We start from the raw sequence: 22,044 nt of genomic DNA on the forward strand, positions 1-22,044 counted from the left end.
ATTATGGGGTATAATGAAAAGAAACCATGTTCACATTATGGGAATTCTAGAAGGAAAAGAGAAAGAGAAGGGGATAAAATGTATATTTAAAACAATAATGGCTGAAAATGTACCAATCCTGGGAAAAGAAATGGACATCCAGATTCATGAGGTCCGAAGGAACCCAAATATATTGAACACAAAATAGGGCTAAACTAAAACATATCATAAGTAAACTGTCAAAAGTAAAAAAGTTTTAAGAACAGTAAGAGAAAAGAGAGAAATTATGTACAAGAGAATCCCCAGAAGACTGTCAGTGGATTTCTCAACAGAAACTTTTCAGGCCAGAAGACAATATATTCAAAATATTGAAAGAAAATAACTGTCAACCAGGAATTCTATACCTGGTGAAGCTGTCATTCAGAAACAAATGAAGGATAAAGACTTTCCTGAACAAACAGAAGCTGAGGGAATTCATTGCTACTAGACCCGCCTTATGAGAAATGCTAAAGGCAATTCTTTGAGTGGAAGTAAAAGGACACTAATTGATAACATAAAAACGTTAAAAGGTAGTATGAACCTCACTGGTAATGGTAAACATATAGTCAAGGTTAGATTCTGAACTATGTTAATACTGACAGATAACTCACAACTCTAGTTTGAATGTTAAAAAGAACATAGTAAAAATACCAAAACTATAATCTGTTATTAGTTACACATTATATGTTTAAAAAACATGTAAATTGTAACAGCAACCTAAAATGTGAGGGGAAAGAGAAATAAAAGTGTTAATTTTATGAATTGTATTGAAGTTAAATTGTTATTAGTTTAAAATAGAGTGTTAGAAGTTTAAGATACTTTATGTAAGCTTCTTAGTAAGCACAAGGGAAAATCCTGATGTAATTACACCAAAGAACACAATAAAGAAGTCAAAACATACTGATACCGAAGGACATTAAGACATAGAAAAAGCAGGATAAGAAACAAGCAACTGTGGATCTACAAAACAACCTGAAAACAACAAAAAAAAAATGGCAATACTATTTCCTTATCAATAATTACTTTAAACGTGGGAGAAATGTGTGAAGGAGACTACGAGGTACAAACTTACAGTTTTAAAAAAGTCATGGTGATGAAAGTATAGCATAGGGGATATAGTTAATAATACTGTAATATAATTATCGTGGTGAGCATTTCCTAATGTATATAATTGTTGAATCACTATGTTGTACACTTGAAACTAATTTGATATTCTATGTCAACTATACTTCAATTAAATATTTTTTCATTTTAAAAATTATTACTTTAGGGGTGCCTGTGTGGCTCAGTCAGTCAAGCATGCAACTTCGGCTGAGGTCATGATCTCACCATTCGTGGGTTCAAGGCCCGTGTCAGGCTCTGTGCTGACAGCTCAGAACCTAGAGCCTGTTTCAGATTCTGTCTCTCCCTCACTCTCTCTCACACTCTGTCTCTAAAAAATAAATAAACATAAAAAGAACTTTTAAAAAATTAAAAAAATAAAAATCATTACTTTCAATGTAATGGATTAAATTATTAGACATAGAATGGCTGAATGGAAACAAAAAAAAAAGATCGAACAATATACTGCCTACAAGAGACACTTTAGCTATAAAGATGTACACAGACTGAGAGTGAAATAACAGAAAAAGATATTTCAAGCAAATAGTAACCATAAAAAACCAAAAGTAGTGGTACTTACATCAGACAAAATAGACTTTAAACTGAAAATGGTAAAAAGAGACAAGATAACTGTGTAATGATAAAGGGGTCACTACATCAAGACAATAAAACAAGTATAAATACTTATGCATTGGATTACCTAAATATGTAAAGCAAAAACTAGCAGAGCTAAAAGGAGAAATAAATGGTAATTTGATAATAGTTGAGGACTTCAATACTCCACTTTAAACAATAGATCAATCATCTAGACAGAGAATCAATAAGAGCAAACTTGAATAATGCTATAGACCAAATGGATATAATAGACAAATACAGAACATTCTATCAATGACAGCAAAATACATTCTTCTCAAGCACACATGGAACATTTTCTAGGATAGACCATATGTTAGACCACATGTAAGTCTTAGTAATTAAAGAATATTGAAATCATACCAAGTATCTTTTCTGACCACAATGGCATGAAACTAGAAATCATTAAGAAGAAGCTTGGAAAATTCATGAACACATGGAAATTAAACAGCACTGTCCTGAACAACCAGCGGATCAAAGAAGAAATCAATGGGGGAAATAAAAAGGCTTATTCAGACAAATGAAAATGAGAACATAACATACCAGGCTTTGTGGGATGCAGCAGAAGCAGTTCTAAGAGGGAAATTTATAGAAATAAACACCTATATTAGCAAGCAAGAAAGATACCAAATAACCTAACGCTAAGGAACTGGAAAAAGAACAAACTGAGCATGAAGTTAGAAAAAGGAAAGAAATAATAGAGATTGGAGAATAAATAAAAGAGAAAACAGAAAAAGATTAACCAAAGTAAGAATTGCTTCTTTGAAAAGATTAAAAAAACAAAAAAGACATAGCTAGACCAACCAAGGAAAAAAGATAAAATACCCAAATCAACAAAATTATAAAGTCAAAAGGAGACATTAAAACTGACATCACCAAAATTCAAAGGATGATAAGAGGCTATTGTGAATAACTATATGCTAACAAACTAAATAACCAGAAGGCATGAGAAATTTTCTAGAAGCATGCAGCTTACCAAGATTGTTCAGGGAGAAAGAGAAAATCTGAATAGATCGATTACTAGTAAGGAGATGAAATCAGTAACCAGAATCTCCCAACACAGAGAAGCCCAGGATCAGATGGCTTCACTGGTAAATTCTAGCTGGTGAAATTAACACAGATCTTTCTCAGACTCTTCCAAAAATTCCTTTTACAAGACTAAGCATTATCCAGAAAAAACAGAAAAGCACACTTAAATACTACAGGTAATATTCCTGATTACTATTGATGCAAAATGTTCAATGAAATACTACCAAACTGAATTCAGCAAAACATGAAAAAGGATCATTCACCATGATCAAGTGGGATTTATACCTAGAAAACAGGGATGGTTCAACATAGATAAATCAATCGATGTGACACATCACATTAACAGAATGAAAGAAAAGAACCATATGATTATATCAATAAATACAGAAAAAGCATTTATCAAAATTCAACATTGATTTATGATAAAAACTGAAAATTTCAGGCAAAGAAGGAACATATATCAATAGAGTGAAGTCCGTGTATGACAAGCCCTCACTCAGGTAACATTGTTGAAATGTTGCAAGCTTTTCCTCTAACATCGGGAACAAAACAAGAGTGCCTACTTTCATCACTCCTATTCAAGATAGTACTAGAAGTTCTAGCTGGAACAATCAAGCAAAAAAGAAAAAAAAAGTATCGGAATTGTAAAGGAAGAAGTAAAATTGTCTCTCTTTGCAGATGACATGATTTTATATATAGAAAATCTGAAAGACAACCAAAAACTGTTAGATCTAATCAGTGAATTCAGTAACGTGGCAGGATACAAAATTAACGTACAAAAATCACTAGCATTCTCTACACTAACAGTGAATTTTCTGAAAAAGAAATCAATCCCATTTACAATAGTATCAAAAATAATAATATATATAGATTCAATGTAATCTCTATCAAGATTCAATGGCATTTTTACAAAGGTAGAGGAAACACTCCTAAAATTGATATAGAACCACAAAAGACCCCAAGTAGTCAAAGGAATCGAGCAAGAACAAAGCAGGAAGCATCACATTTCCTGATTTCAAGCTGTATTATAAAGCAAATTTATCAAAATAGTATGGTACTGGCACAAAAACAGAAAAATAGAACAATGGGACAGAATGCAGAACCCAGAAATAAATTCAAGCATTTACAGTCAACTAAAATTTGAGAAAGGAGCCAAGAATACTCAGTGAAAAAAAGGACAGTCTCTTCCATAAGTGGTACTGTGATAAGTGGATATTCACACATAAAAGAATATATCACACATAAAAGAATGCATCACACATAAAAGAATATCTTATACCAGTCACAAAAATTAACTTGAAATGGATCAAAGACTTAAATGTAAGTCCTGAAACCATAAAACCCCTAGAGGAAAAACAGGAATAAGCCTTCTTAACATGAGCCCTGGTAACAGTTACTTGGATATGACACCTAAAGCACAAGCAACAAAATAAAAAGTAAATAAGTATGAGTACATCAAGCTTAAAAGCTTCTGCACAGTAAAAGAACCATCAACAAAATTAAAAAACAGCCTATGGAATGGGAAAAAATATTGGTAAGTCATATGTCTGATAAGGGGTTAATATCCAAAATGTATAAAGAACTCATACAACTCAAAAGCAAAATTACAAACAACCAATTTTTGAAAATGGTCCCAAAGGACCTGAATAGACATTTTCTGAAAAAAATATGCAAAATGCCAACAGGTACATGAAATGATACTCAATATCACTAATCATTAGGGAAATGCAAATTAATACCCCATTGAGATATAACCTCAGGTCTGTTAGATGGCCAGCATGAAAAAGACAAGAGAAAACAAACGCTGGCTTTGGTGTGGAGAAAATGGAAACCTTATGCACTGTTGGTGGAATTGTATATTGGTGCAGCCACAGTGGAAAACAGTATGGAGAATCCTCAAAAATTAAATATAGAACTACCATATGATCTGCTTCCACTTCTGACAGTATATCCTAAGAAGATGAAAACACTAAATCAAAAAGAATGTGCACCCTCATTTTCAGAGCAGCATTGTTTATAATAGCCAATTTATAGAAACTACCAAGCTTATGGAAGAATGGATAAAGAAATTATGGTATGTATATGGAATGGATATTATTCAGCTGTAAAAAGAGGAAATCCTACCATTTACAACAACGTGGATGGAACTTGAAGGTCTTATGCTAAATGAGTGATGTAAGTCAGAGAAAGACAAATACTTTATGATCTCACTTATATGTGGAATCTAAAAAACAAAAAAAAAAAACAAGACAAACTCAGGAAAAGAGATCAGACTTGTGGTTATCAGAGGCAGAGTATGGGGTCAAGAGGAATTAAAGGAAGGTGGTCAAAGGTACAAAATTCTAGTTAGAAGATAAATAAGTAGGAGGGATGTAATGTACAACATGATGACTGTGGCTAACACTGCTGTATGATATACTGGAAGGAATTATGAAAGCTAATCCTGAGTTCTTATCATGAGGAGAATACTTCTTTCTTCTCTTTTTTATTTTATCTAGATGAGAAGGATGTTGGCTGAACATGTAGAGTTAATCATTTCAAAATACAGATAAGTCAAACCATTATGCTGGACACCTTAAACGAATACAGTTTTCTATGTCAATTACTTCTCAATAAGACAAAAAAAAAAAAAGGAAAAAAAAATCTCTTAGACTGTTCTTTGTATGTTGACTTCCTAAATGGGTTCTTTAAGTGTGTGATCTGACATTGTCAATTTTTCGTGTCTCTATTTTGGTTATTCTTTATGAGAGAACTTATCAACTTTATCTTTTAAATAGTCTATTATATGTTTTGTTTGCTTTTTCTTCTTTTAGTAGTACTCACTTTTCATTTACTAGATGTACTGTTTTATGTCTTTGAGGATAATCCTAATTTTTGCAATTATAGTGTCTTCCCTGAATTTTCTCTGGTTTTCTGAGTTCTTTCTTTTGTTTGCATGTTAGTTTTGTTGTCTTTTATTCTGGAAATTTTCTTCAAACAATCCTTCATATTTGAGAAAAGGACACTGAAAAGATAAGTGGGAGCTCTGTATGTTGAGTGGGATTTTTGAGTAGGACATTCGCTATGGGAAGACTGAGGAAAAAACCTGATTGTTGGTCTGAGTGACTCTCAAGTGTCAGTTTCTCTAGGTATTTTCTCTTTGGTCAGTTTATTTCTCTAGGAAAAGAGAAAAGTCTTTCTTTTTGTAGCTTCCACTGCAGAACTTACACTTATGTTTTAATTTTCCTCTCTGTAGATTGTATCCATGTCTGTCATATATTCAAATTATATTGGCAATCCTTGTCTCCTTTACCATATTTGTCCTTCAAAAATATATACATATATATTTAATGTCCATATGTAGAGAGAAGCCCTTATGGAGAAGATAGTGAGCTGTGCCTTGAAGGATGTTTACCCTTCAGTCAATCTTGCAACTGTAGAGGGGGAGAAACTTTTCCCAGAGAGGGAAAGGAGATGGAAAATTGGTTACTATGATGCATGTGATTGGATGACAACTTTGTTTAATCATCTACCCTCATATTTTCCTAGGAGTACTGCTTGTTTGCCAAAGGAGTACATAGGATTAATCATACTGAGTTCCTTGATAAAACACTCTTGATTCTTTGAGACCATTTATTCCAATATCCCAAATACATATATCACATGGTATTTCATTCATATGAAAGTAGTGAATTGGTAATGTGTAACAATTTATGAAAATTATAATGTAAGTGTTGGCATTGGGAAGGAAAAGGATTGAAGGTATCACTCCTGATAATGTAGATTTATTAGAGATTCTTAATTATATTGAAGAATAAAATAATGAAACTGTACATCATAAACAAAATTAGGTTTTCACTTAGTTTCACTGGTGGCCTAACTCAGATGTGAGTGGCTTTCCAATTGTTAGAAAGACTACCTGTGAAAGTCACTTACATGCACACTTATGAGTTTGAAGTATTAAACTTTCATACTTTTATAATAGTAGTGGAATTATGAAAAACATTTTATTCATTTATATCTATAGGTAAATTTCAAATAATTATCTTTTATAACTTCAACAACTTCTTATTTAAGTTTTTAAGTGTAGAACTAATATGTGGTCACTGTAAAAATAGAGATTGGCAAACAAAAAAATTAAAAGAATTCAATTTTGTCACTACTTAAGGTTAACAATTTTAATATTTAGTACAGTTATTTCTATCTACTAAACACACAGTAGACACCTTACCAATTTTTAAATTTGCTATTGTGGGCAGTTTCCCCATATTATTAAATAGTCTTTAAAAAATTGAATTTTAATAATGGAACATCGGTCTTGAATCCTACATTATTTTTTTATTCTATTTTATGAATCCCAGTAGCATCTATTGATCATTTTCTATCAAATCCAGCACTGAGGAAAAAGGGTTTAGGGTGTCCTGAGAAGGCTAAAGAGGTAAATGCTGAAGTGTCTGAGTAGGACCAGCAGGGGTTGCTGTCATGGATGAGGCTGCCACATTCCTGGTGTCTCTGACCTTAGACTCACTTAACATTATAGTCTGGATTCTATTAAAGGAATTTTGTGTTTTTCCTTTGCAGGAGTTACCCCCTACCATGACAAATATTTAAAAATGTTTTTTTAAGTTGGAAAAGCAACTTTTTCTCAAAAGAAATTTATAGTTCAAATTTACACCAAGTTCTCACTAACTGGAGCAAGCCAGGTTTTCACTAAAGCTTCGACTTTCCTCTGTAAAACATTAGTCACTCCCTTGGAAGAAGCACTTTTTTTTATAGGCAGTGGGATAAAGCAGCCACAGATGTGCATGTAATATGATGGGCTTTCGAATGTACCTGTAAAGCTTTTTTTTTTTTTAATTTAGAGGAAAAAAGATGAAAGAAAAAGACTGAATTGGGATGCTAAAATAACAGTGATTCACTATTAAGGAAATGATAACTTTTTGATCTCTTCAAATGGTGTTTTCTTTTCCCCTTCTCTTTTATTCTTGGGAAGTTCTTGAGGTTGTGCCAAGTTGTTTTCATTGCACAATTTTTAAAGGTATTCACCATTCCCATGTGTAACTGGTTGCCTTTTTACTGTGTAGGACTGTAGTGACGCCTGTGGCCAAAGAGTTTGATCCAGACATGGTCCTAGTTTCCGCTGGATTTGATGCATTAGAGGGCCATGCCCCTCCTCTGGGGGGGTACAAGGTGACAGCAAAATGTGAGTATTATCTTTTAGGAATTTATGAAATGTTAAGACATAATAGGTCTTTAAAATGGACAGCACCTTTTACTTGTGTCTAGTATGCTTAGGTAAGACTTTTAAAAAGAATTTAGATCATGTTTACTGTTCTGTCAGATTCATCTCTCTGTAGATGTTTGCCTTTAAGACAAACAAAGTTAAATAGTTTTCTTTGTTAGACTTGATGAGGCATTTCAGAACCTTTATGTTTTCCCAGAGTCCCATTTTGCTACTTAAAGGCAGAAGTGATAGGACTTCTGTTTAAAATACATTAAAAGACTTGAAAGGTCATGAGTCTAGAAAAGCTACTGGGCTTTTTGCAAAGAGAATGGAAGTCACTGTTTTTATTCCATTGTACATGTGGTAAAAATTTGTGTTTCCTAATAATGCTATCTATGGTCTTGTGGGTTTGAATGCAAAAGGTATAGTTCCCCTTACTCAGCAGCTCTCTACAAGTGTGTAGACAATGCTCAGGATCTCTACTGGTCTTCTTTTGTGTTGCACAGATTAACTTTTTGGCTGTGTTCCTTAGCATTTGCCATGTGTTCTACTACACACCAAATGAATAAATGAATTTTGTGTTATACATTCATTTACATAATGTGACCTAATGGAATCTGGCTAGAAAGAGGCTTTCTTCAAGAACAATTCCCATGCTCTCTGAATGTGAAAATAAGGCATACATATAGTCCACACACACAAATGTATGCTGGCACTCTGGATATGTATAAAAAAAGAAGGAAAAAAAGCAGAATTACACAAAGAATCGGATCAACTATTGTGTATTTTAATGGGGGTTGAAAACAAATAAAAGCAACCTAAGTAGTTTTTAAGTGTGAGAGATGAGTTTAGAGCAAGTGTGTTTTATTAATTTAAAAAGAACCAAAGAACCAGCACCATGCCAATCTTTGTTTTTAGTTGGCTTCTCATGTGAGAGAGTTTTCTGCACTCTAATTGTTCCAGTAACATTGTTAGGTAGTAGCTATATTTAACATCTATTATTTACCCAGGGTTTTCGGTGCCTCGTTGTCTATTGAAAACATATTGAAAGAGGCAACTCCACAAACACAAAGTGTAATAATTCACAAGTTTGGTAAAATAGAATAGAGAGGTGTTTGGTTTTATCAGATGTCTTTATGATCCCTTTTCTTTCTTCATGAAATTCCACTGAAGTGTATCCTTCCACTGCAGATAGACCTCTTTAGCATCAAGACTGCTGAAGAGTTTAGTCTGAAAAAAAAAAAAAGAGCTATACCCCAAGTTGAGATAAACCCAAACAATGGAAAACACATGGAGCAAAGACACAAATCTAGAAAAGGTGTTCCTTGCTATTAAATCCAAAAATCTCCCTCCAGAAGGAGGAATGTTTGTATTTGGGTCTTTCTTCCTGCCAAGGAGGCAAGTTGTAATGAGTCCATTTCTCGGCACTAGCTGCAAGGAACTAATCTTTTTGTTTTCTCTTTTGTTCATTTTTTTGCCAAGTGAAGTTCAAATATCAAATATCATATTGGAAGGTATAATAGAAAGTAGTAGTAGTGTCATTTATGTTAGGCATAGATATAAGAAACATGGTTTCTACTTATTTTAGCTTCAGTGTAATGCACCAGGACCTTTATTATGTTGTGTTTCTTTATCCATTTTGGGGGAAGCTCTTCATTGCTTTCTGTGCCAGGACAAGTTTGTCTATAATCTCTCCAGCCTTTTAACCCTCTTTGTCTGTTTTCCCTTCTTATATCTTTTCTACTCAACATACCATATGTTTCCTTACAAGGTGACTTGCTTCCTAAGAAACATATACAGACATAAATTTTAACTGATTTATAATTGGCCCTCTCTTGAGTACATACAGTTTAATAAGGAAAAGATAGACGATGAGGAAAGGATATACTAGAACTCAGAGATTGTAGTAGAACCTATCTAAAACATTCACATATTTCATAGGTGAGAAAACTATTTTACCATCTGAAATAATTGGGGTTAAAATCAAAGTGCTTACTCTGAATTTGTAGTTAGATAATATTGCATGAGGCTTTCACTGGATTTTTTCCACTAAAGAGGACAGTGTTTCATAAAATGCTTGAGAATAGAGTACTTGGATGCATACTGCAGAGGCCATTTTGGTGCCCTAGACCCTTAATTCCACAAGCACAGTCTGTGATAGACACTGACTAGTCCCCAGATACTTAAATGAAAAACCACAGAGCATCACATCTGGGCAACTGTTTGTATGTGTCATCTCATACAGGCCTGAGTATGCCAGCTATATTTTCTAGAGATGCTGCCATAATTAGGTAGAGGTTAGGATTACCAGACAGCTGTATAGTTATTCCCCAAATAGCTCACCCCTGTGTCTCTTTGTTCTTTCTCTAACCACCTGGCAGATGCATTTATGTTGTTTTGATTTGAAAGTTCTCCACAGGCGATCAATATAGGTCCTTCATTGTCCTATGCCAGAAGTCATTCTCCATTTGAGAGGAGTCCCTAAATGACGCTAGAAATAGGCTAAAGCCTATAGTGAAAAGTAGGTAGAAATTACAGAAACAAATCCATCTCCTAATGTTTTCCACCTAAAGTCACCTCTGCCCCAAGTAGAATATCCAAGGATTTTAGAAAATGGTTTGGAAGATATTATTGTGTCAGAAATGCTAAAATTTTACTGTCATAGCACATTGAATAATCTTTTAAAATAGTTTTGTTTAATATCCCTGAATGTAAAAAGGTAAATTAAGTCAAAACAACTAGTGTTTTCATGTGTATTTGGATATTTGGTTAGCTGTCTGATTTTTTTAAAAAAGAATTGGTTGATACTATGACAAAAATTTCAGTTCAAACATAAAGGTGATTTAAACTAAAGCTGATTCTTGGCTAGTACTATTTTTCTTCCTTCTTCTTTTCTCCTCTCATTTCTTTACATATTAAATGTTCTCTACAACAAAATATTCATATTTGTGCTAAAGTTTTAAATTGTCTGTATTAGCTATTTAAAATCTATGCTATTGTTTCAATTAACCACCAGAATTAAGGCCTACATTGAAAAGAACAAGTATCTTTGTGTCCTACCGTAAATACTACATCAAATTTTATCATGAAGTTCTAAGTGTATCTTTTTAGATACTATTTCTTTTTTTTTTTTTTAATTTTTTTTCCACGTTTTTTATTTATTTTTGGGACAGAGAGAGACAGAGCATGAACGGGGGAGGGGCAGAGAGAGAGGGAGACACAGAATCGGAAACAGGCTCCAGGCTCCGAGCCATCAGCCCAGAGCCTGACGCGGGGCTCGAACTCAGGGACCGCGAGATCGTGACCTGGCTGAAGTCGGATGCTTAACCGACTGCGCCACCCAGGCGCCCCTAAGTGTATCTTTTTAAAATACTCTCATACAGGAGCTCTTGGGTGGCTCAGTCAGTTAAACCCTTAATATTGACTCAGATCATGATCTCAAGGTTCATGAGGTAGAGCCCTGTATTGGGCTCCGCGTTGACAGTGTGGAGACTGCTTGGGATTGTCTCTCTCCCTGTCTCTGCCCCACCTGTGCTCATTCTCTCTCTTGCACACTCTCTCAAAATAAATAAATAAATAAATAAACATTAAAAATTATTTAAAATACTATCATTCAGACCTAATACCTTTAGGTTACAGTTTAAGAATTTTGGCATGACAATTAAGTGTCATGTTCCAACAATAAAATTAATTCACTAGATTGCAACACCCCCTGGGTTTGTGATTTGTCAACATTAAAAAGAATAGTTTCTTCAGATTAATTTACAACAAAATATATATTTTATTTCTTTTCAACATGTTTATATATTCTGTTTTCATTTCTTTCGCATAGTGAACTATGTGTAAATTTCTTTCATTGTGTGAATAACAATTTTTCCTTTATTTGGAATAATTCAGAAGTCATTGTGGGGGCCCCTGGGTGGCTCATTTGGTTAAGTGTCCAACTTTGGCTCAGGTCATAATCTCATGGTTCATGACTTCAATCTCCACATTGGATTCTATACTGACAGCTCGGATCCTGGAGCTTGCTTTGTCTCCCTCTGTCTCTGCCCCTCGCCTGCTCACACACTGTCTCTCTCTCTCTCAAAAATAAATAAACATTAAAGAAAAATTTTTAAAAAGTCATTTTGAGATTATAGCCATGTCTGATAAAATATATATATATATTCCTTTTACAAACAGAGCATTTTTATAGTTCTTTAGATAGTAACTATTTGCCTCAGCAAATAAATAAATGTTATTTTGATATGTAAAGCAAATAAATAAATGCTTTTTTGACATGTAAAGAACATCTATTAGTTGGCGGGGGGGGGGGTGGAGATCAAATAACATATCTTAGTCTTGAATTACCATCTTCTTTTTGATACAATGTTTTATCCTTTTTCGTGATCCTCTTACTCCTTTTATCCCACTGTGAATGTCTGCCTGGCAGGGAGAGAGCACTGTGGTGAAGCAGATTCCTGTATAAATGAATTCATACTTAGCTTTGAATTTTACCTGAGGAAGTATAAAAAATCCTTGATTAGTCAATCCTTCAAAAATAAGTCTCTAAGAAGTTGTGTGTTAAACCAGTCAACAAATAAGTGCCAAGAAATAAACTTGTTAAGTATACGAGGCTATGTCAGTCTACTTCATCAGCTTATGATGGATGTATGTGCTTCATACCCCTGTGTCTACAGAATGTATGGTTCAAAATGTCCTCTGTCCACACATTTTATTTGTCCACAGAATCGAAAGCAGACTGAGCCAGAACTAAATGTATTTTAGTGAATGTGAATTTTTTTCTTGTTCTCTTACCGATGATTCTACCCCTATCTTAACATGTCCATGGCTCTCCTCTGTCTCTAATTTTCTCCCCATTATCAAAACCTAGAAAGAACTTGATCCCATTCACTTGCATGTTTTATTTACTACTTGATTATATATTTTTTAATTAAATTTCTTTTTTACATTTTGTTTATTTTTGAGAGAGAGAGAGAGACAGAGCACAAGTGGGGGAGAGGCAGAGAGGGAGACACAGAATCCCAAGCAGGCTCTAGGCTCTGAGCTGTCAGCACAGAGCCCGATGAGGGGCTTGAACTCACAGACTGCGAGATCATGACCTGAGCTGAAGTCAGACACCCAACCAACTGAGCCACTCAGGCACCCCTGATTATGTATTTTTTTAATGAGAGAGTATTTCAGCTAATGTGATAGTTCTGTTTGGCAGTTGCATCTTTTATTATTTATCTATAATTGTGGAATCAATGCTTTATATTCTTATGGTGGAATTTCAGTCCGTAGCAAACAGGCATAGAGAAAAGGAGTGTCTTGGGGCGCCTGGGTGGCGCAGACGGTTAAGCGTCCGACTTCAGCTCAGGTCACGATCTCGCGGTCCGTGAGTTCGAGCCCCGCGTCGGGCTCTGGGCTGATGGCTCAGAGCCTGGAGCCTGTTTCTGATTCTGTGTCTCCCTCTCTCTCTGCCCCTCCCCCGTTCATGCTCCGTCTCTCTCTGTCCCAAAAATAAATAAACGTTGAGAAAAGGAGTGTCTGAAAGACACTAACCAAATGCCATTTCATGAAGGATGAACCTTAAGCCTGAACTGCTTCAGTTCTTTTATATTAGGGTGGAAACTGAGGGAATATTATGCATAACTAATTACTCAAAAGCATCCTCCCATCCAGCTACCATCAGATTAACCTCTGTTACACATTTCTGTGCTATTTCCTCAGAAGCTGGACCAGTGCCTGGCACATTTTCTAAATAATTTCCTTTTTTTTTTTTTTATGAGTAAAGCTAAATGAACTCATGATCTTTTAAGCAAGTCAGATGCTTTCTTCCAGTATATTTGATGCTACTTGAATTAGGATTTCATGGGGGTTTTTTGTTTGTTTGTTTTGCTGTTTTTTTGTTTGTAATTGCTGTCCCTCTATCACTGCCACTTCTTTCCAAGGCTTAGACGACATATTCATGTTTCTTACAGTATTTTAACTAACACAAACCTGTGTTTCTGACAATGGTCACTTGTTCAACATTTCCCTTTAATAGAAATTGTGTTGAAAATAGTATAAATATTAATGGGGGAAGTCACAGTTTCCTTGTAGCAGTAGGCCTTGCACAAAAGCCCTGAGTTCCAGCTGTTAGTACCTACTAGAATCTAGATGGATAAGATAACTCATTTCATCTCTGTTCAGAAAAGCAGGACAGTGGAAGAGTGAATTCTTCAAATAACAAACCAGAAGTAAAGATGAAAAATTAAAGGAAAGTACAGAAGAGCTCATTCTGGTGTCAGAAGATCTATGTTCAAATCTCCACTTTGTCTCTCACTAATTTTGTAATCAAATTAGTTTCCTTTTATTTATTTTGAGAGAGAGGGAGGGAAAGAGAGAGAATTTCAAGGAGCAATGAGAGGCTTGAACTCACAAACCATGACATCATGACCTGAGCCCAAAACAAGAGTCAGACGCTTAACATACTGAGCCACTCAGATGCCTCTCAAATTAGTTTCCTAATCAGAAGCAAATATGGGAGAGTTAGAGAGATAATACTTATACCTACAACATAAGGAATAAATTATTAAGTATTATGAGTTAATAGTTATGAGTTAATAGTTTTGAATTTTCTTGTTGATATCATTTCAACAAATCTAAACATTCACCAAAAGTCTGGGTACTTAGATGATGTATTTAAACACAAAATATACAACCCAAATGTTATAGCTTGAAAAATATTTGAGACTCGAACAAAATGGAAAGAGAATAGCCAGAAGTCCTAGGAAACTGTGCAAGATTCTAGGTAAATAGTAGTGTATGGTCCATTCATTTGAAAGTCAGGTTGGTAAGAGAAGTGCCTACATCTCATTTCCATATCCATATGCATTCCTTTTTTGTAATAAATCTGGGGATAATCGAATAAATGGCAATGCTTTTAAAAGAAAATAACGCATTATTATTTTGTGATGAGGATAACTTAGGCTATACCTGCCTAAAAGCTGGCAGTTTGTTTTGGTGTATTGAGGTGTACTTGGATTGTGACATTATTACTATACTCATCCAGAGTGAGTTATCCACTGATGCATTTTTAGCAATTAAACTATCTGAAATACAGCTGAAAATCAGAAAATAAATAGCACTTCTGAAATGCAAAAATAGATGCAGAAAGCACATTTATAAAGGTATAGACCCACCTTCTTGTCCTTGCTAAGATTCTGCTTAACTTCTTACATATATAACTAGGGTACCTGATTGTCTATCTGATTTTACATCCTGCAGCAGATTTAAGGAGCCATTTGGAAGCAGAGGTAGATGAGTGGATGACAGGTATATTTCTGTCTCTGAAGTTCTTAAATTTGGGTCCACAGACCTCCTAGGAGTCCATGGTTAGAATTAATGGGGCTCATGAACTTGAATAAAAAAATTACATTATTATTTTTTAGTAAAACAGTTACTTGCCCCTTATTAGCTGTATGAATTTAGGAAGGTATTTGTTTTCATTATAAATGTAGGCAACAAACCATACCAATATGAGTAAAGCAGATGACTTTATCACCAATAGAAATGATAGCTATTCTCATATCACTTTATTGCTGTGTAGGTATTTCCAATAGTTACTCGTATCATTACTTGGAAGTGATGGTATATATCAGACCTGCTGCTCAATTGTTATTTGATGCACTAATATAGAATTGTATGTATTATGCCATGGCTTTCCCCCATATTTTGGTAGTTATTTTAAGTATAATAATTGCCTTTGGTATCTGTGTACTTTATTTTATGCATTTAAAAACATTCTGAGAAGGGATCCATAGGCTTCACTTCAAATACACACATATCTGTATGCATGTACACATGCACATGCATGCACACACACACACACACACACACATAATCTTTACTTAGAGACATCGTTTGTTTATATTTGCTAATTTGCTTCTCACATTATGCTTGGCATAGTTATTCTGTTATATAAAGTCCATGTCTGAAGCAAACCCTGAAAAAAATATTGAGTGTTCAGTTTTTCCAAGGATTTCTTGTCTGTAAAACAAACTTAAGATATGTCTCACATTGCAAAATCTTCATGTCTTATACGTGGAAGTCACACAATTACTAAGCTTCACGTCAATAATCTGTACATCATATGTTTTCTTTTTAGGAAGAATAAAGTAATGGAATCCAGGAATTCAGAAATTTTGTTTAAAATTATACACTCATTTTTAGATTTTTAAAAAAGTTTTGCATGATTTAAAAGATGAATAATAAAAAAGAATTATATAACAAATTCATTATTTCCACCATTTAAAATTGGCAACAGCTAAATATTTTTATTATATTTGTTCCAAGTCTTTTGTTTGTAAAAGAAATAAAACTTGCAGATGAATGTGAGCTCCACATTAATCACTGACCCTATGTCCTATCCCCCTTCCCTTCTTAACCACTGTCATAATTTGTGTTCTTTCCAGCATACACACACACTACAATAATATTTTAGTGGGTATGTTTTTAAATTTACCATGTATAGCAAAAGGTAAGCATGATCATTCTGTTCATATAGTTTATGAAACTTTTTTTGCTTTAAAATAATTTTGATATACACCCATGAATATATATCTTTTTTTCAAAAAATATTTATTTTGAGAGAGAGAATGGGAGCAAGCAACTGGGGGAGAGAGAGAGAGAGAGAGAGAGAGAGAGAGAGAGAGAGAATCTCAAGCAGGCTCCACAGTCAGGGCAGAGCCCAGTGGGAGGCTCAACCTCACGAACCATGAGATCATGATCTGAGCTGAGAGATCAAGAGTTGGACACTCAACCTTCTGAGCCACCCAGGTGCCACTGCGTATCTTTTAATTTCTGTGTATTAGGCATTTATGGACATATACCATCATGTATTTTGTCTATTCTCCCATTAATGGATCTTTAAGTTGTTTCCAGTTTTCATTATAAACAATGTTTAGGTGAATATCCTTTTACAAGTCTTCTTTTATCTGACATTGACTTTTTTAGTCAGGTTGGACATTTGTTTCTTCTTCAGTATATAGCACTTATGGGTGCCTGACTGGCTCAACAGTAGAACAGGTGACTCTTGACTTTGGGGTCATGAGTTCAAGCTCCATTTTGGGCATAGAAATTAGTTAAAACAAACAAACAAACAAGTATATGGCAGTAAGTAACACTTAAAAACATGGAAGGAGATGAAGGAAAGAATTCCTTCTCCTTCTTTACCTATGCCTTAAACCACAGTCCATATCCCTTGTTTTTTACAAACACATAACCCAAACAACTAATCTTCCTTCTTTACCTGTTTACACTTTGTGTATCATACCCCTTTTTTCCAATTAAAAGTGGCAGAGAGGATGTTGTTGTGTACTAATATGCTTCAAGTCTAATATGAACTTAAGGGGAAAACATGGACTAGAAGTCATTTAATAGATAAATAAAGTATTATTTTCAGGTGTTTTCCAACAGTACTTTGGGAATTAAATTGAAATTGAAAAGACTTTCTACTCAAAGCTAACCCAGTTGACTATCCTATCAGTGACTATGGAGGGCACTATGACCCTGAGGTTGAAAGCCCAGTCTGGTCATCCAGTAGATGAGTCATAATCCTGGGCTGGCCTTAGAATGACCACAGGAATGTCACTCAAGTCTTGAAGATTGTTTTCTTTACTGGAAGGAGACATTAATTTCATTTTGGCAGTGCTGTTGTTAATAGATGATAGAGTAATACCTGCTGGCCATCATTGAGTTTTCACTCTGTGGTACGTACTATACACACAACTTCTGTGCATTATCTCATTTCATTTTTATGATTAAGTGAGATAATATATATAACGCATCCTTTTTTGTATTTTTGTATTATTATATTCTTTGATCTTCTTACTACCTTGAAATCACTAAAAAGGATTTAGTAGTCATTTACAATTCTAATTTTTTAAAAAAGTGACAGGAAAAAATAAGTGACTGTTTAAAATCATGAAGCTGAAGAATAGGAAAATCACAACTTGATCTCATGTCTTTTAACTTCCAGCTTAACATATTTTCTCCTTGGCTCAACAAGTTATTAAAAATATCCCAAATAAATTGGTAGAGCTTTTAATTGCTATAGAAACTTATTCTGAATTGCAAAAATACAGAAAATAAAAAGAAATTTCACCAGCAATAAATTTATTTGAATACAATTTTCCAAGTCAAAAAAGTAGGTGAAGGTTTTCAGATATATGGGAGCTTACCAGTTTGTAGATAATATTTACTATTTTTCATGGGACATTCTGCCTAAGAATTAGTCAGGAACTTAGTGTTTGGCCCAAAATTGCCACATACCAGACTCCTTGTTGTACTCATGACCAAGTACATGGCCCCCTGCAAAGACAGGGGAAAGTGGATTTACAGGAGATTTATATTCATAAATGTCCTATGCAACATAGTTCCTTGTAACAGTCAACATAAAGAAGCAACATAGCCAGTTAAGAAGGAAAAATGCCAGCATATTAAAAAAATAACAAATCAGTTTTAGAAATGATTTTATTTTAAAATGACAGCCAAAATTTTATTCAATGAGTGCTTCATGTTTTACTATTACCCTGCCTTCATTTTCTCACTCAATTGCCTGTTTCCTTACACCACATGACAACTCAGATACCAAATTGTAGAAGAATATTTTCCATCTGTAGTGCTTAGTTACTGATGTCATGAAACAATCCTTAGGCTAGGATGACTACTATTTAGCTTTGAAGAGCAAAATTACTGTAACTCTTTTATAACTGGGGCCAGATCAACATTGCTTTTGAGAAGAAAATACATAAGCAGAGTTTTCCCTGAAAGAGGATTCCAGCTGCAACTGTAGAATAAAATGTGGACTGTATTTCATTGATACTAAGATGCACTGTTTCATAATATAGCATGTCTGAATTGGGATGCTTCTTACATTTGATGGCATTTCATTGTTAGATGAGCACTATTTTTTTTAATTTTTAATTTTCATAGTGGTATATAAAAAACAGTCACAATTATTTTGTGCTATATTTGGTGACATGTTAGATTTGACAAAATACAGGATTTTGCTCTTTGAGATGTTGTTTTAAAAATCCCAAAGGCCATACTAAAATTACAGCTTAGATACCCATTTTATATTCCCTGTCTAGGCTTCCAGGGATTGAGTAGATTTGTGAGAAAGTAAAAAAATAAAATAACAATATAAAACAAATGAACAGACAAAAAACATGATCAGGGAGAAATTTTAAGTTAGTGGATTCTCATCATGTGACTTTGCTTTTAGCTAAGACAAAAATTGTCCTTCCTTGGCCTGAAATCTCCATCTGACTCCTTATTTTGATGGTCACTCTAACTAAAACAGTTGGTTTCCAGTTCATTTTACAAACCAAATCAATAGAAAATAGAAACTGTTAGTCAAACAATTTGTTAAGTAATGTCATAAGTCAGTACCAGTACTATGAGCGTATGGGCCAGTTATGTGACTGAGAATTATCTACTAATGTGTGCAGTGATGAAGTTATTAAAGAAATTATAAGGAATTAGTGTATACTTTTAACCTACAGGAAGTTTTTCTCACACTACTCATGAGCTGGAGACAGTCATGATGGTCTAGCACACTGGTTTCCAAACTGGGAAGCAGCAGCATCACCTGGTGGCCTTGTTAGGCTTGCTGAGCCTCTCTCCTAGAATATTTGATTCATTAGGTCTGAAATGGGGCCTGCAGTTTGCATTTGTAAGTTCCCAGGTGATGCTAATATTTCTGGGCTAGGAGCCAAATTTTGAGAACTACTGGGCTAGTTATAGGAAGAAAAAACACAGGATTTGGATTTAGTTGATCTATAATTTGGGTCTAATTGGCTACCAATTCACTTTTCTGTGTCTTAATGCTCTTGTCTCTCAAACAGAAATGATACAAATTATATTGTTTGGGCTAAATATAGGGCTGTTATTATGTACAATAAAATAAGGTAAAGGAATAAATGAAAAAATGCTTTCCAATATGTGACACTCTATAATGAGATATCAATGATACTATGCCCATTAAATTTGGGGATAATTGTTTTCATACACCTGACCTGTGTTCACATGTCAAATTACTTTTGCAATCTTATATGGAAATAAATACTAGTATTTAGTTACTTTGAAATGTTTAACATTTAAGTACTTTTTAAAATGTTTATTTACTTATTTTGACAGAGAATGTATGCACGTGCCTGAGCTGGGGAGAGGGGGAGAGAGAATTTCAGGCAGGCTCCACACTGTCAGCACAGAGCCCAAAGCACCACAATTACTCTTATTAACATCTATCGCTATACATAGTTACAGTTTTTTTTCTTGAGAACTTTTAAGATCTATTCTCTTGGCAACTCTCAAATATACAATGCAGTATAATTAACTTTAGTCACTATGCCATACAACACATCCAGGTCTTGTTCAGTTTATAACTGAAATTTTTTACCTTGTGACTACATGTATGCATTTAACCCACCACCACCCCTACCTTTAGCAACCACCAATTTGTTCTCTGTATCTATGAGTTATTTTGTTGCTGTTGTTTTCTGTAAGGAGATGGACAGAATTCCACATATCTCCTCCTTTCCCTGCCTCCTTTCAAACAGAATCCCCAAGCTTGTCTCATGTGATTCTGGAGTTCATGGGATGGATAAGTCATTGGGAATTGCAGTGATTGTCTTCTTACCAGGTCTGACGATCCAGAGAGCTGTAGATAATTAGCCTCCTCTGCCCAATGTTTTTCTCAAGTAGTTTCAGATCAAGAGTCTCTTCCAAGGAATTCCCCTTATCTCTTTAACCAAGTAATCTAATTGTCACTCAGTAGAGTGCCATAAACTCTACCAGATCCCTTGGTGGAAAGAACTCTGTAGGCAGGAGTTTTCTCTTAATCTCAGAATGTGAAACATTTTAAATCAAACAATATGAAAAGTGACAAGACAAATATGAATAATTTTCTTCCAAGTTGTTTTCAAATGCAATACTTCTTTAAAGAAATTTCCTTATCCCATCTCCCTCTTTTACCCTATCACCAAATCTCAATACCAATTTCTGCATAAGAAATGGTGTGGCTCTAATCAGATTATTTTGAACCATTTTAATTTATTTTATGTTATAATAAGTAAAACCTTATTTTTCAAAGATTATTTACATTTAGTTAAATTCAATTTAATAAATTTAATCTAATAACTTAAATTTAATATTTAAATTTTTGAAAATAGAAATAACTTTAGTATTTTAACCATTTTTCCAGGAATGATTAAATGCATATATATATCTAATAACCTATAAGCATCTAATCTATTGTAAACACATTACATTTACTTTGTAAATCTTTGTAACAATACTGTAAGATAAACAATATTGCTATGTTTCCCATTTTACAGATGAAGAAACTAAAGCATAAAAAAAGATAATGGCCTGATTTTGTATATATATATATATATGTATAAATATATATATATGTGTGTGTATATATGTATGTGTGTATATATATATGTACATAAAGTATGTATGTATGTATATAAAGTATAGATTAGGTCTTTATTCCCTGCTGTTTTCCTTTTTTCTCTGATTTGGTAGCTTTTATCCATAAACTGGAGAAACTACCTATTTCAGAAATTATTTTTACCAAATCATTGACCATCTATGGCAGATGACCTGTATGCTTACTGTTCCTTCCTGGAACTACAATACAATCTGAAAAAGGATAGGTGGAGCTGGTGATGAAAGACAAAAGTAAGGCCAGAGGGACCCATTAGCCTAAAGTAGTGTACTGAGGGTTTATTTGGCTAACCCTTACTTAATTCCACCACTGTAGGATATTTTGGTGAGTCTGTCTGAGCTGGGTTTCATAACATATACTTGGGCACTATATAAAATCCAGTCTTCTCATTTAGAATTGCTTATCTCAAAATTGGAAGAGTTGCCAGATACATTCATTTATTTGCTGTTTCTTTGGATCTACTATAAACAATTTTCTCAGATGCTGTTTCTGGTCAAAGGTTTCTCCCCATAGCACTGTCCTTATGCACAATATTGCCTTTCTGTTTTAGGGTAATCATCTAAACAAGAGTCCTTCT

The 22,044-nt window shown here is 34.1% G+C and overlaps 1 protein-coding gene across 1 annotated transcript in view; it reads left to right on the top strand.

The window, feature by feature from the left end:
• HDAC9 (histone deacetylase 9) overlaps window positions 1–22,044 on the top strand; it is a 939,997-nt gene that overhangs the window by 790,976 nt on the left and 126,977 nt on the right. The window contains exon 24 of the mRNA XM_043589049.1: window positions 7,845–7,963. Coding sequence (XP_043444984.1) covers window positions 7,845–7,963 — 119 coding nt within the window. The remainder of the gene's footprint in view (window positions 1–7,844; window positions 7,964–22,044) is intronic.

Source organism: Prionailurus bengalensis, chromosome A2, assembly GCF_016509475.1.
Source record: "Prionailurus bengalensis isolate Pbe53 chromosome A2, Fcat_Pben_1.1_paternal_pri, whole genome shotgun sequence".
Classification (NCBI taxonomy): Eukaryota; Metazoa; Chordata; class Mammalia; order Carnivora; family Felidae; genus Prionailurus; species Prionailurus bengalensis.